This window comes from Pelophylax lessonae (assembly GCF_965119305.1).
Source record: "Pelophylax lessonae genome assembly, chromosome: 3".
NCBI lineage: Eukaryota > Metazoa > Chordata > Amphibia > Anura > Ranidae > Pelophylax > Pelophylax lessonae.
The window spans coordinates 511,081,598-511,096,949 of NC_138770.1; the positions used below are offsets into that span (position 1 = coordinate 511,081,598).

The 15,352-nt window shown below is 40.5% G+C and overlaps 1 protein-coding gene across 1 annotated transcript; it reads right to left on the reverse strand.

Annotated features, from left to right (window-relative positions):
* Positions 1-283: 283 nt before the first annotated feature.
* Positions 284-4,523, reverse strand: LOC309550606 (uncharacterized protein; the record flags this gene model as incomplete). Its single annotated transcript, XM_082250949.1, has 3 exons — positions 284-307; positions 2,655-2,978; positions 4,086-4,523. The coding sequence occupies 3 exons, from the start codon at positions 4,521-4,523 to the stop codon at positions 284-286; spliced, it is 786 nt and encodes a 261-aa protein (XP_082107075.1).
* Positions 4,524-15,352: the final 10,829 nt, after the last annotated feature.

Sequence of the window (15,352 nt, forward strand, 5' to 3'; positions counted from 1 at the left end):
TGGGGCAGTGAAATAGGATATGATTCACAATACTCTTTAACCTCTTTATCCATCCCCGACCAGAAGAATCTTGGGAGAATTAATTCTAGGTCTTTTCCTGAGCTAGGTAACCCCCCCCCCCAACAGATGCTGATGAACCAGCTCTAATAAAGCCCTTCTAAACTGACTGGGTACTGCCAGTAGTTTAAATATTTCTCCATTTATTTTTGGCAAAAGGAAAAAAAAGGTAATTGATTGCCACTATCTATTGAAACAAGGGACCTTTATCTACTTTTATCTTTTATTACGTAACATTCTCCCGTGCTTTCTGAAGGGTAGGAGAATTATTTAATGTGTCATACCGACATTTTCTTTTTATACATCAAAATCCCCTAGGAGAGAAGCATTAGGGGTGACCTTGAGTTATCTTGGGGATGTCCTGTGTTATCTTTAAACCTTGTGTTTCTGGCAGTGCAAGGTCATCTAGAGCCCAGGGTGAACATGCCAAACTGCACCCCACCCCCCCAAGATGCATGAGCCTTATGTGTTAGCAAAGCCCCTCCCCCCCAAATCTCCCATTTTGGACACAGACAGCAAAACACCTGACAAAACCTTTGCTTAAAAGCAACAATCTATAGATACATGCTAAGGTAATGAAAACTTAAAATGACACGAAGCATTATCCTTATTTTCCAAAAATAATCCATACACATCCATACACATCCATTATTTAATGTTTCTGTAATCTATTTTTCATGAAATTGTTTCTTACTGTGTTTTTCTGCCCTCTTGTAACATCCTATGTGAGCTCCCAAACTTCTCCTTTTCCCTGTCTTCCATTTTTAACGAGCAGTGCACTATAGATGTCGTCATGTGCACTGTTCTAAGCTTACCACATTTCCCACAGTCCATAGTTCACAGTCCATATTAGGAGCGAGCAAGAGAGCATGAAAAAGAAATTTTGAGATTTTAAGGAGGCTGAAAAATAAGTAATTAAATATATTTATTTTTTAATTAGAGTTTAGTGTCACTTTAGGCTCAAACTTGATGTTAGGGGGAAACGCTGATGTGATGGTGGGAACTCTAATCTTATTGGGTTGAACTCAAATGTAATGGGGGGAGGCTCTAAGGTGAATGGTGAGGACTCTGATTTGAAGAAAGCGAATGCTAATGTGAACAGGTGGACTTTAATGTAAAGGGGGACTCTAGTGTGAAGCGAGGGGGCTATGGTGTGAAGAGAGAGACTGATGTAAATAGGGGGATTTTATGTGATGGGGACTCCTATTTGATTGACTCTGAAGTTAAAGTGGGAGACCCTGAGGTGAAGAAGGCTGACTCTGATGTAGCCCAAAAAATACAGTTTGGGACTGGGATGCCTCATGATTTTATATATTTTTAAAAGTTGACATTACTGAAAAAGGTAAACAAACAAATGTGCTTCTTCGTCGTAAATTCAAGATCGCATAATGCACTGCGCGCACGTGGCACGTGCAGCACGTTATGTGATATTGATATTTGAGTTGGATATTTTGGGACTTAAGCAGGCCATACACGTTTCGAATTTCGTACGATTTGTCGTTCGATAAACGCAAGCGCCAGTCGTGCACATCATCGAGTGTACCATCAATGTGATTCGAAAATCGTACGACAAAACACTTCTTCCTTCTGCCAGTATAGGAAGTGATGCAATGTTGTCTTGACCTTTTAACCACACCTCCACTGGGCACTCCCCCTACAGTTAAAAGTCGGATCGTGTCATTTGCGAACAGAGCAATCATTCGCCACAGCATACGACTATTCTCAGCAATAAAATGCCATTCAAGAGGTATAATAGGAATCAGAAAATGGCAGCAATGGTTATTGCATTGATTGCTTTGGAGGAGGAGAAGAAAAAGAAGAAAAATAGAAGGAAGAGCAGAGTGTGGGCCAAAGACTGGCTCATGCAACGAGAGCAATTTTCACATGTAAACCTGCTAACAAACCTCAGAGAAAATAATCCTGAGGATTACCGTAATTATTTGCGGATTACCCAGCAGTCCTTTGACATGCTATTAGCTCTTGTGCAGCCACATATCACCAAACAGGACACCTGCATGAGAAAATCTATTAGTGCAGAGGAGAGGCTCATGGCAACCCTGCGTTTTTTGGCAACAGGCAGGTCTTATGAAGACCTGAAGTTCACCACTGGAATCTCTGCCCAATCCTTGGGAAGAATCATACCTGAGATGTGTCAGTCCATAGTGAAGGTGCTCCAGCCACAGTATTTAAAGGTAATTATAAAAATTACAACTTAAATTAGTAAGAATATTACTGCAAACATAAGTCAAATTTTGTGAGTACATCAATTTTATTAAAAAATATGTAACTTCCTGTACACGGTTGTCTGAAAAAGTTTGTATTTTCTTAAATCAATACATACCCATTTCCAATTTATTATTATGAAAATATATAATTCTTAAACAATAACCAATAAAAAAGGAACAAATACACCAAAGAAATGCAATAATATTGAGCAACATATCTAGAAGTTTCTTTTACAGATTTGTGTATTGGGGGCCATGAAACCAAGAACCTTGAGGTGGTTCAGGACGCACTGACCAGCTTGGGTTTCCCTGTGATTGAGACATATTTGGGTGCCAATATTGGCCAGATGTTACAGGTGGAGCAGATGTTACAGGTGGAGCAGATGTTACAGGTGGAGGAGATGTACATCCCTGATACCCTATTATATCTGTGTTAGGTGTAAGATTGCCCTTTAGTCCAATGGCAATCATTTTATGCATTAAAGCTTCACAAATGTCTCGTTGCTCCATGGACATTCTCCGTAATTTGTGTGCAACCAGATGACCCACAGCATCACATTCATCATCTTTCTGCTTCATGATAGATGATGCATCCTTCAGCAAACTGGCAGTATCGTAGTCGAGATTTCTCTTCTTTCCTCTTTGAGTTCTCTGAGTTGATGTTCCTGGCTGCTCTGATACTGGGCTTGGTGTATCCTATAGAAAAAAAAAAAATTAAGAAGAAAATATGATCACTAATTATCATTAAAACATGTTTTAATTTTTTTCTATCTTGCCAACAGTTTCCTTCTAAATCTGAAGAATGGAAAGAAGTTGCCAAAGAATTCCAGGACATGTGGAATTTCCCCAATTGTAGTGGCGCAATTGATGGGAAACATGTGAGAATTACACCACCAGCACATTCAGGATCCTATTTTTACAACTATAAAGGGTTCTTCAGCATAATTCTAATGGCAATTGTGAATGCCAAATATGAATTTATGTACTTGGATATAGGGAAAAATGGAAGAAACTCGGATGGAGGTGTGATAGAGCGCAGTCCATTTATGCATCGATTAAAAGAAGGAATGTTGCATCTTCCATCTTCCAGTGAGACAGTTGAGGGCCTTAATTTTGTGTTCATTGGGGACGATGCATTTGCCTTACATGAACACCTGTTGAAACCCTATCCCTTGCGCAATTTAACTGCTCCCCAGAAAATCTTTAATTATAGATTGTCTAGGGCGAGAAGGGTGGTAGAAAATGCATTTGGGATCATGGCCAGCAGATTCCGCATTTTCCACACCGCCATTAATGTTACAGTTGAAAAAATTGACATAATAGTGGAGTGCTGCTGTATGTTACACAATTATTTAAGAAGCACAACTGTGTCATATATGCCATCAACTGCAGTTGATATTGAAGATCTTACCAGTGGCACAATTGTGCCAGGTGATTGGCGAAATGACAGCAGTGGCATGGTAAATTTAGCTCCTGCAAGGCCTAGGCTACCAACTGCAAATGCACGTCAAAATCGCATTCATTACACAGATTATTTTATGGGTAGTGGTGCAGTTGCATGGCAGGATCGCATATAATCATATGTATTATATTTTGTAAGAAATGACTTGCTCTAAATAAAGACAGCTTAATAAATCATATACAATATACGAGTATTCTTTATTCTAGTTTTTGTTACATTCTACTATGACTGGCACATGAGGCAGAAGGACCCCTGACCCTATAGTTGTTTCATTGGGCCCTCCAACCCCCCCCCCCCCCCAAAGAAAAAACATTGTGAATTAAACGAAAATTTGGATATACCTGTGTCTGAGTCTGTGTCTGTGACATTTCCTCTGCTTCTGGGTCAGATATCAAACTGGAGTCTGATGCAGCACTTGGTGGCAGAGTGCAATGGGACTCTCTTGGATCATCTGTGTCAGCAAGAAACATCAGGTCTTTGAAGTACCATAAACGTGGGACATAGACATCATCAGCCCCTGCTCCAGATTTCTTGGACGCTTGTATTTTTTTATACTCCTTTTTAAAAACAGTCCGCAAGTTAGCAATCTTGTGCTTTACATATAGGTCAGTTGGATCTTTGCAAACCTCTTTACATAGCTCCTTTAGTTCTTTGATGGCCTCATCACGCTTATATCTGTTAGAATAATCCCTGGATTTCACATCCCATAAGCACGAAAATTCTCTGTATTTATCAATGAATTGGGGAAGGAACTCAGTAGATGTGAATGTGAGAGGCATTTTCCTTTAAAAAAAAAAAAAATTATATATATATATTTTACTAAGTTACCTTGCAAAGCCTTGTTATACATGTGTAAAATATAACACATAATGATTTTGCACATTAATAATGACTAAATAAGAAGAATAAATAATACTTAAGACAATAGAACTAACAAGATATGAAAGTTTCATGCAGCCTGTTCATATAATGGATGAGCCATGTGCCATGAATCGTGACTGAGATAAGTTTGGACAGGAGTGAGGTCTAATTTTTATCCTTTTTGAACAGCTCATATACTGCAAAAGGACTTCTATCAGTAATAAAATAGCATATATTTACATTATAACACAGTATTTCCGTAGAAACAGTGAAATATGCAATGGAGAGTCAGCATTTTGAACTTACCTCAGGGATGTGTGTTCAGCGTTCTCTGCACGAATAGACTTTCCTACGTCCCAAAAAGTCGCTGCATATTCGTGCAATGCGCACGTGCGTTATATACCATGTACAGGCCCCGCCTCTTCTTTCTTTCGGGGGCTTGTGGGAGAAATCATGGCAGAGGGACAAGACATGGCAGCTTCTCAGAGCGAAAGATCTGGGACAGATGAGGAGCAGGAAATCGTGGAGGTGGAAGAAGGTCACCAGACAACCATTGTGACAAGCCCCAGGAAGAAGAAAGCCACCAACATGTCTTTGGAAAAAACAAAAAAACAAAAAGGAGAAGCGCTCTAAGTGTAGACAGTTTAATAATACATAAGAAGCAATGTGTGTAGTAACTCACAAGACATAAGTGAAAGTCAGGCTGTGTAACATCATCAGATCTTTAAAGCATCCTCTGGGGGGAGGGAGGTGGTGATGTCCAATCCAAAGCGCCGTCCATGGCTGAGTAGATGTTTAATGGGAGGAAAAAAAGCCGGCAGCCTCCCGCCTCAGTGTACGATGAGCGGTCAGATGGAAGTGACCGGCGGCTGCAAGGTTCCGTGGATGGATGGACGCTCTCCCGTCACCAGGGGTGGTGAGTTCAAACAGCAAAGGAACGGCAGGCACGACGCGTTTCTGAGCATGCGCGGGGTCGATGTACCCGGCGCGCTCTTTCCTCAGGTGCTGGAGAGCCGTGGACTCTACAAGGTTTATATCTAGCTCAGTTAATTAGTGATTCACCGCAGCTGGAACAAAAGGGGAATGCCTCGGGATAAAAAGGATTTGGAACCAGAGCTGAAAGCAACCAGTTCATGGAAGGACAACAACTTTAAAATCAATTATACTTGAATGTACAGCATTAAAAACATAAACAATTAAAAGCATATGTTAAAGGTGGATTGTTCTCGATTGGCTGGCCACAAATTCACATGTATGGGGCTGAAACAATAATTTCTCATAAGAATCAGATATATACCAAAAATGGATGATAGGAGATAATCAGTGATAATATTCAAAGTTAGACAAATGAGCATGAACTGATCATGACTCCTAAACAATCAGTTCATGCTCATTGTTGTTGTCTTTATTTCATGCATTATGTGATATCAACTGTATACACAGCTATTGATCTTTATGGTAGTATAGACAATGACATTCTCATCAAAATAATCTACTGTTAAAATGACAATTAGGATAACCATATGTTATTAATGACAAACAATATTGGAACATATACATCCTGCAGAAAGAAAACTTGCTGTACCATTTATTCTGCAGCTGTACAACAATGCAGTGGGTCCGTTTATTGAAAAAAGGTGTTAAAAGTCAATTTGCAATACACATACTTTTGTGTTTACACTTTTCATGCACACATATTGGCCTCTTAGCAGAGTTTGCTTGAACATACAATATTTGATGTATTGCGGTTTTTCGGCCGAACAGTCGTCCGTGTTGATATTCTTTTTATTTACCTTCCGGGTCATTCTTTTCGGAAACATGCGCAGTTGTGTGTTGTTCTGTGGAATCGAACGACTAAACCACTAATGATACGAAAATTGGACAAATTTCGCGGAAAAACCCAACATGTTGGATATGTGAATTTTTGCTGTCGTACGAAAAACGCATAGTTTACATACCACACTAACGATACGAAAATCGTTCGATAACACTGGCATTTACGATTTTCGGACGATATTCGTATCGTCTATGGCCTGCTTTATTGCACCAATCACATTTGGACTTTGATTTCAGTTTTTTTGTGTGTGAATATTGCACTATTCCCTATAGGGAAAATATTTAATTCACTTACAGTTTATTTATGGTTTTAGCCATCAGTATATACTGTATATATATATATATATATATATATATATATATATATATATATAAATGGTTATTTGTCACAATCACCTGTTTTAGCGCACCAGATTTTTTTCAACGTTATGTGATATGCCAAAGCATGCACCCTGACCTCATGCAGGGAGAGAATCGTTATTTTACAGTTTGTCAGACAGTGCAGTGAGACATTTCTAGCAGTGTAGGGAGAGGAACATGTTTGAGGCAGGGAGAGAATTGTTTTTTTGCAGTTTGTCAGACAGTGCAGTGAGACATTTCTAGCAGTGTAGGGAGAGGAACCTGTTTGAGGCAGGGAGAGAATTGTTTTTTTGCAGTTTGTCAGACAGTGCAGTGAGACATTTGCTAGCAGTGTAGGGAGGGAGAGAGATTTGTGCTTTTTAGTTCAGAGATCAGATAGTGAAGTATATTCAGTAGTGCATACTATACACCATATACCATACATAGATCTCTATCTATATATAGGCTATCGATTACATCATATCAGGTCAGTGCTTATTTTATCGGTCACTTGCGTATACAGTATATCCATCACATCTCTATCTATATATAGGGCTATCAATTACATCATATCAGGTGATTAAGTACTTTATCCGTCACTTGCGTATACCCTATATCCATCACATCTCTATCTATATATAGGGCTATCAATTACATCATATCAGGTCATTGCATATTTTATCGGTCACTTGTTTTTACTGTATATCCATCACATCCCTATCTATATATAGTGCTATCGATGACATCATATCAGGTCATTGCGTATTTTATTGGTCACTTGCGTATACTGTATATCCATCACATCTCTATCTATATATAGGGCTATCGTTTCGATCATATCCGGTGATTAAGTACTTTATTGGTCACTTGTGTATACTGTATATCCATCACATCTCTGTCTACATATAGGGCTATCGATTATATCATATCAGGTGATTGAGTACTTTATTGGCCACTTGAGTATACCTGTATATTCATCACATCTCTATCTATATACAGTATAGGGCTATTGATTACATCATATCAGGTGATTGAGTACTTTATCGGTCACTTACATAGACCCTATATCCATCACATCTCTATCTATATGTAGGGCTATCGATGACATCATATGAGGTGATTGAGTATTTTATCGGTCACCTCCGTATACTCTATATCCATCTGATCTATATCTATATATAGGGCTATCGAATACATCATATCAGGTCATTAACCACTTACCGCAAAGTGACGTAGCCCTACGTCTGCAAACTTTGCGGTAGTATACCGGGATGATGCCTCTAGCTAGAGACACTATCCCGGTACCGTGGTTTACAGCCGATGGTCGGCTTTCCGTCAGTAACGACCGATGCGGCTCGGGAGCCACTCGATCGTTACCCGGGTAAGCAGGAGGGGACGTCCCCTCCCGCCGCCTTCCGTGACTTTGCTCGGGGCTCCCATCCCACCAGGAGCCCCGAGCACCCAGCCGACACGTCTGCCGACTGGATGGAGTCCCGATCAAAGCCGGAAATGGCTTTGATCGGGTCTCCGATGACGTAACCCGGAGGCGGTGTCCATGATGTCACTTCCGGGTTAATGTGCTGCAAAAGGCGGCAAATTTAAAAAACGGCTGTATGCAAAAACGCTGTTTTTGGCGTTTTGCATACATGGAAGTGTAGTGGAGGGGTCTAGGGTTTTTTAGACCCTCGATCTCTCCATAAACAGTACCTGTCACTGCATATTGGTGTCACAAGGGATGTTTACATTGCTTGTGACAGCAATAAAAGTGATCAGATTTTTTTTTTTTAAAAAAAACCTGTAATAAAGTAAAAAAAAAAAAAATAGGAAAAAAAAAAAATTTTAGCCGCCCCCGTCACCGTTAGCTCACGCACAAATAAAAAATGTATACGGAAGTCGAGCCGCGAATGAAATCGCTGTTCAAACCACAAATGTGAGGTATCACCGCGTTCACCAGAGCATGGGCAATAATTTAAAAAAGAGCTACACTCTAACTCTAAACTGGTAACCGTTAAAAAATTTTTAAGCGGCGCCTATTGAGATCTCTATTGACCGTAGTTTGTCGCCATCCCACAGGGGGGCCCAATTTTAAACCGTAACATGTTGGGTATCTATTTACTCGGCGTGACATCATCTTTCACAATATATAAAAAAAATGGGCTAACTTTACTGTTTAGTATTTTTTAAATGCAGTGAAATGTGATTTTTCAAAATTTTTCCAAAAAAATGGCGTTGTAACCGGTTGCCGACCGCCGCACGACTATATACTGCGGAGGTCAGCCCCGGCCAGGCAGAGTGACGTATGGATACGTCACTCGCCTGTCACTGACTTGAGAGCCAATTGCGGGCGCGCGCCCGCCCGCCGAGGCGCACGCCTGCCGCGGCTCGTTCACTGACAAGTCAGTGCGTGTGACCGGCGGACCCGATGTCCGCCGGTCACACTACGATCACTCCGGTGAAGGGAGAAAGGCGGAGCGGCTTATGTAAACAAGCCGCCCGTCATTCTCCCTGGTGTAAAGATGAAGATCAGACGGTTCTACTATGTAGGACCGTTGATCTTTGTTTTTACACCAATAGCAATGTCCCTATACAGTTAGAATCATGCCCCTAGGACACACTTAACCCCTCCCTGTCCAATACAGTTAACCCCTTCCCTGCCAGTGTCATTTTTGCAGTAACAGTGCATATGTATAGCACTGATTACTGCAGTAATGTCACTGGTAACCCCAAAAGTGTCAAAAATGTCAGTCAAGGGTCCGATCTGTCCACCGCAATGTCGCAGTACCGAAAAAAATCGCAGATCGCCGCCATTACGCGTTAAAAAAAAAAACACCAAAAATGACAAAAATCTTTCCCTTTGTTAGTAAACGCGCTAACTTTTGCGCAAACCAATCAAAATACGCTTTTTGCGATTTTTTTTACCAAACATATGTAGCATAAAACAAATTGTCCGAAAATGTTAAATAATTTTGATTTTTACATTTTTTGGGGGGGGAATTTCATATAAAAAAAATGTGAAAAATATTGTTATTTTTGCAAAATTGACGCTCTTTTTTTGTTTATAGCGCATGATCAAAAAATCGCACAGGTGATCAAATACCACTAAAAGAAAGCTCTGTTTGTGGGAAAAAAAGGACGTGAAATTCGTTTAGGTACAGCGTCGCGCGACCGCGCAATTGTCCGTTAAAGTCACACAGTAAAAAATCGCAAAAACCCCCCTGGTCTTTTAGCTGCCAAATCCTCTGGGGCTTAAGTGGTTAAAGACCGCTGCGCAAATACCGCGTGACAAAAAATATTGCAATGACCGACATTTTATTCTCCTGAGTCTTTGCTAAAAAAATATATATAAGGTTTTGGGGTTCTAAGTAGTTTTCTAGGAAAAAATACTGGTTTTAACTTGTAAACAAAAAGTGTCCGAAATAGGGCTAGGGCTTAAGTGGTTAAGTATCTATCGGTCAGTTGCGTATACCCTATATTGATCTCTATCCACATCATGTCCGAAAAGCCGACAAGGAGAGGCAGACGCTCACAGGCCAAGAAAAGAGGGCAAGCAGCCTCTGTGTCCACAGTGAAAAGTGGTGGTCACAGTCGACATGGTGCATGCATCCTCTGCAGGTAGGGCATGCCCGTCCTTTATTTGCGGTGCTGCCCGTTCAATTCAGCCACAACATGTGTAAAAGTTGGTGGAGTGGATAAATAAGCCGTCCTCATCCTCCACGTCCTCTGACACCCACACTCACCATAGTTTGCCTTCCACCGCAGCTGCCAAAGCGGCCTATTCCACAGTCTCCTTCTCCACCGCTACTCCTTATGTTGCCCCACCATCATACTCGGAGGAGTCACCTGAACTATTTGATCATAGTGTCAGTGACATGCTGGAGGATGCACAGCAATTTGAAAGCTGTGATGTTGGTTTGCAGGTTTATGAAGGGAATAACCTGAGCCTATAGAGAGGGGGGTGACAATGACGGACAAGAAACCAGCAGTCATGTTGCCACAGCTGAAGCATACTGCCAAGTTTGCTCCAGTGAGGAGGAGGAAGGAGGGGATGATGACGTCACTGACTGTACTTGGGTGCCTGACAGGATAGTGGAGGAGGAGGGTGAGGAGGAGGAGGGCAAGGAGGAGGAGGCAAAACTCCAACAAGGAGTTTTCAAGGGGCCGCTATAGGCGTAGCCAACCTATTGCATCACAGCACAGAGCTCCACAGGTGCAGGGTGCTGCAAACTCCCAAAAGTTCATTAGTGTGAGCTTTTTTCAGCACATGTGCAGTAGACCGCAGCATTGCTGTTTGCAACATCTGTCTGAAGCAGATCATGCGTTTCCAGAACCCCAGCCGCTTGGGCACCTCATGCTTCACAAGGCATATGATGACCTGCCATGCAGTTCATTGGCAACAGAACCTGAAGGAGCCACCAGATCAAAACAAGCATACATCACCTTGCTCCTCATCTGTGATCTCTAACCCTACTATACCTCATGCCTTCTTAAATACCAGCATTGAGAGGGATGATGGTATAGCAATGAGTGCCACAGAGACTTGCACCCAATCTGCTAGCTACCCCAGTTGCTGAACCTTAGAAAAAAATACTGTCCCAGCCATCCACACGCTCAGTGTCTTAATGCTAGCTTGACTAAATTGCTAGCATTACAATTGCTGCCTTTTCATCTGGTAGACTCTGCTCCCTTTCGTGAATTTGTGGAATGTGCTGCACCACAGTGTAAGGTCCCAAAAAGGCATTTCTTTTCGCGTAAGGCCATTCTGGCTCTCTACCGGCATGTGGAAGGTAGTGTTTTGGCCTCATTGGACAGAACGGTCAGCAGGAAGGTGCACATTGCTGCCGACTCTTGGTGCAGCAGGCATGGACAGGGATATTACATTTCGTTCATGGCACACTGGGTAACTCTACTGGCAGCTGGGAAGGATGCAGGGCAGGGTTCGTGTTGCAGCTTGTTTTGCCACCACGCCTACAAAAAGCTGGTGCTGGTTCTGCCACATCTGGCTACTCCACCACCACCTCCTCCTCCTCCATGTCCTCGTCTACTCAATTGTCCTCTGAAGCAGCAGTGCTCCCTCGGCGTTCAAGGGGCTACACAAGCAGTCAGGCTAAAAGATGCCATGCCATGCTTCAGTTGGTCTGCCTAGGGGATAGGAGTCACATCGGTGCCGAGATTCTGTCAAATAGGAGTATGTTTATTCCACATCAAACAATAGGCAAAACTTAAAACATCACACTGTGATTGCAGGACAGAAGAGGTAGATGCGTTTCACGACTAGAGATGTCGCTTACTCATTACCAAGTACATTCTGAGTGTGCACTGACCACAGATAAACACATGTATGCAGCTGAAACTAATCAGATTCATTAACTGGCTGTTCATTCAAGTAAACCGCTGCTGAGAATCTGTGGCTTGATTGCACAAACAGGATGGCCCCAAACAAAACCAAATCAAACACACAATAGTAATTGGATACAGCAAACATTAATATTAAAAATAAAAATAAAAAAATGCAAGTCAAGTACAATATATAAAACTTGTGCTGATTAGGAATATGAATATACAATGATTGTGACCCACATACAGAATACTGTCATATATTTCACATAAATGCATTAAAACCGCATGACAATAAAAGTTCATGTGGAGACCATCATTAGTGACATAAGTGCTTATTAGATTGTGCTGGGATGCACCTAAGAATAGAAATAAATATAAAAATAAAAATAAAAATTGTAATCCATATGAGAATATAAACAAATAGAGTGAAAGGATGTATAAACTGTGCACGAGATCACTAATCGGTGCTAAATCAAAAACATTGCAACCGATTTGTACAAAGCCCCAGTGTGGTAAAAGTGGGATGGAGTGTGTATAAAGTGAAGGAAAATATGTAAAAATATATAAAAATATATAAAAATATATGATAGAGAACTCCGATCCAAAATGTGAAAACACTGTTAATAAAATATGTGTAAAAAGTAATATGTGTATATATATATATATAGGTGAACCTATAATATATATGTGAATATAAAATATGGTGTATGAGAAATAATATGTTTGTTTGATATAAAATGTATCATGCTGTTGTAATCTACAGCAATAAGGACCTATTATTGTAATACCTCATATCACTATAAAGAATCATATAATGGAGTTAAAATGCACACATCATATTTCATCAACTGGTTCTATGAACAGTGTTTAAAACCACAAAGTATGAAAAACTCACAATGTAAACATACTGTTACTAATTAAGCAACCCAAAAGCATATTCCTTGTGAGTATAAAAAGAGGGGAAAGAGAGAGCCGGTTAAATCAGACTACATAACAGTTTGTTGGATCTGATAGATCCGTATTGGAAAGGCTTGGTTGCTGCTAAAAAACCCTGATGTCTCAAATCGGCCCATGTATGGATGGTGTGGGAGATCATCCAATCCAATCCAAATCTGTCAACCAATAGGTTCAAAAAACATGTGAAAATCCGTTCCCATTATGGAACCATGTAATTCGAAAATATATAAAAAGACCTCATAGGTTGTGACTATCAGATTATAGATAGTGGATGAAAAAGCCATAATTTATTATTCGCTCAATTGCAAAAAAGGAAAAAGAAGGTTAGTTACTCCCACCCGTCCCAATGGCGGGGAAAGAACAAAGGTTAGGAAAAATCTTGTTAGGACGAACCTTCCAGAGGTGGAACAAAAACTCTTGGCCAGATGTATTTTGAATAAATTTTAAAGTATAAATACAACTGTATTTGTATAAAAACTGCACAGTCAGTTTAGTATATAGAAGATTTGTTGTGTGTATAAACTTCTGAAAAAATGCATTTTAAGGATAGGCCTGGAAAAACTTTAAGAAGCATGGGACCAGTTCTTCTATATGTGTAACCATATGAAAGATACTTGGTATCTGGATGCATCCACATAATCAAACATCATTGATAGATATTGATTTCAAATATTGGTATCAAGTGTAATGATGTCAAATGTAGGTATGTGGTTTGTGCAAATGTAGATTAGATGTTACTGGATGCAGTTAAGTATAAAAATGTGTCACGTCCCACTCAAAATTCATGCCTTTACGGAGCTTAAATATCCAGAAAACCTCCCTTTTACAGAGTATCTGGAAAATTTCTCCCCCTCTTTTAGGTTTTAGGATTTTCTCTATCACTTGGACCATTACTAGGGAAGTGTCACCTCCGTGTAAATCATTAAAGTGACGAGCCACATTGGTCGATTTTAAGCATCGGATGTCACTTAGATGTTCCCTAAATCTCTCCTTTAGTTTCCTGGTGGTTCTGCCTACGTATTGTGTTAAGCAATTTTTGCAAGTGATCAGATATATAATATATTCAGTATTGCAGTTAAAGAATTTATTGAGCTTAAAATTCCTACCGCTAATGGAGGATTGAAACTGAGGGCTTTTCAGAATGTGGGGACAGGTGATACAGTCCTGTGCCCAACATCTGTAATTGCCCCTACAGTGTAACCATGTTTGTGATGAGGAGGTGGTTTTTGTAGAGAATAAACTGGGAGATAAGGTATTTCCCAGTGTGACTGCTCTCTTTGCCACAATATTAACTCCCTTCTTCAAGATATTATCACATATGTGATCAATATGCAAAATAGGCAGATGTTTTCTAATTATTGATTTGATGTCATTAAATTACAAGCTGTAGGGAAGTGCCAGCGTTACAGAGGGTATATGTTTATCTTTTTTGATGTTTTTCTTTTTATGTGTAGATAATCTCTTTTCTGTTGGCACTTGTAAAGGTTTAGGATTGGGATCGTGGTTTAATGTTGTTTGGCTAGACATTGTTAACTGCAAAAGATCAGTTTGGTTTCTCTCGAGGGCTAGATGGTATGCTTGGTCCAGCATCCATCTGGGATAGCCTCTCTGGAGGAACCGCTGATATAGGGAGGACGATTCCTTTTTAAAAGTATCCGTGTCACTGCAAATTCTCCTAAGTCTAAGGAACTGTCCTACAGGTATTCCTTTTATGGTGTGGAGAGGATGTCCTGATTTGGCATGTAGTAAACTGTTACCTGCCTGAGGTTTTCTGTAAAGAGTGGAGGTGACTTTTTTACCTTCATGGTTTAAAGTTATATCCAGAAACATTATTTTATCTGGACTAGAGGATCCCGTAAAAACGAGGTTCAGGTCATTGTCATTCAAGAAACATATAAATGTGTCAAGGTCAACAGATCTATGGCAAACAAATAGTAAATCGTCAATGTAGGGAAAATATAAAAAAGTTTGTTCCCTATATGGGTTTATACCTCCAAAGATGCGGGACTTCTCCCACCAACCCATGTACAGATTGGCTAGGGAGGGTGAGAACTTAGCTCCCATCGCTGCCCCGCATCTTTGGAGGTAAAAAACATCATCAAAAGCAGAATAATTATGCGTGAGTAAATAATCAAGAACTTCCACCACAAAAGCTTGTAAAACAGGGGACATCTCTGTGAAGGTTTCCAAACTATAGCTTACAGCTTCCAAAGCTAAAGAGTGTGGGATAGACGAGTACAGGCTGGACACGTCACATGTGATCCAGCTGTAGTCGTCT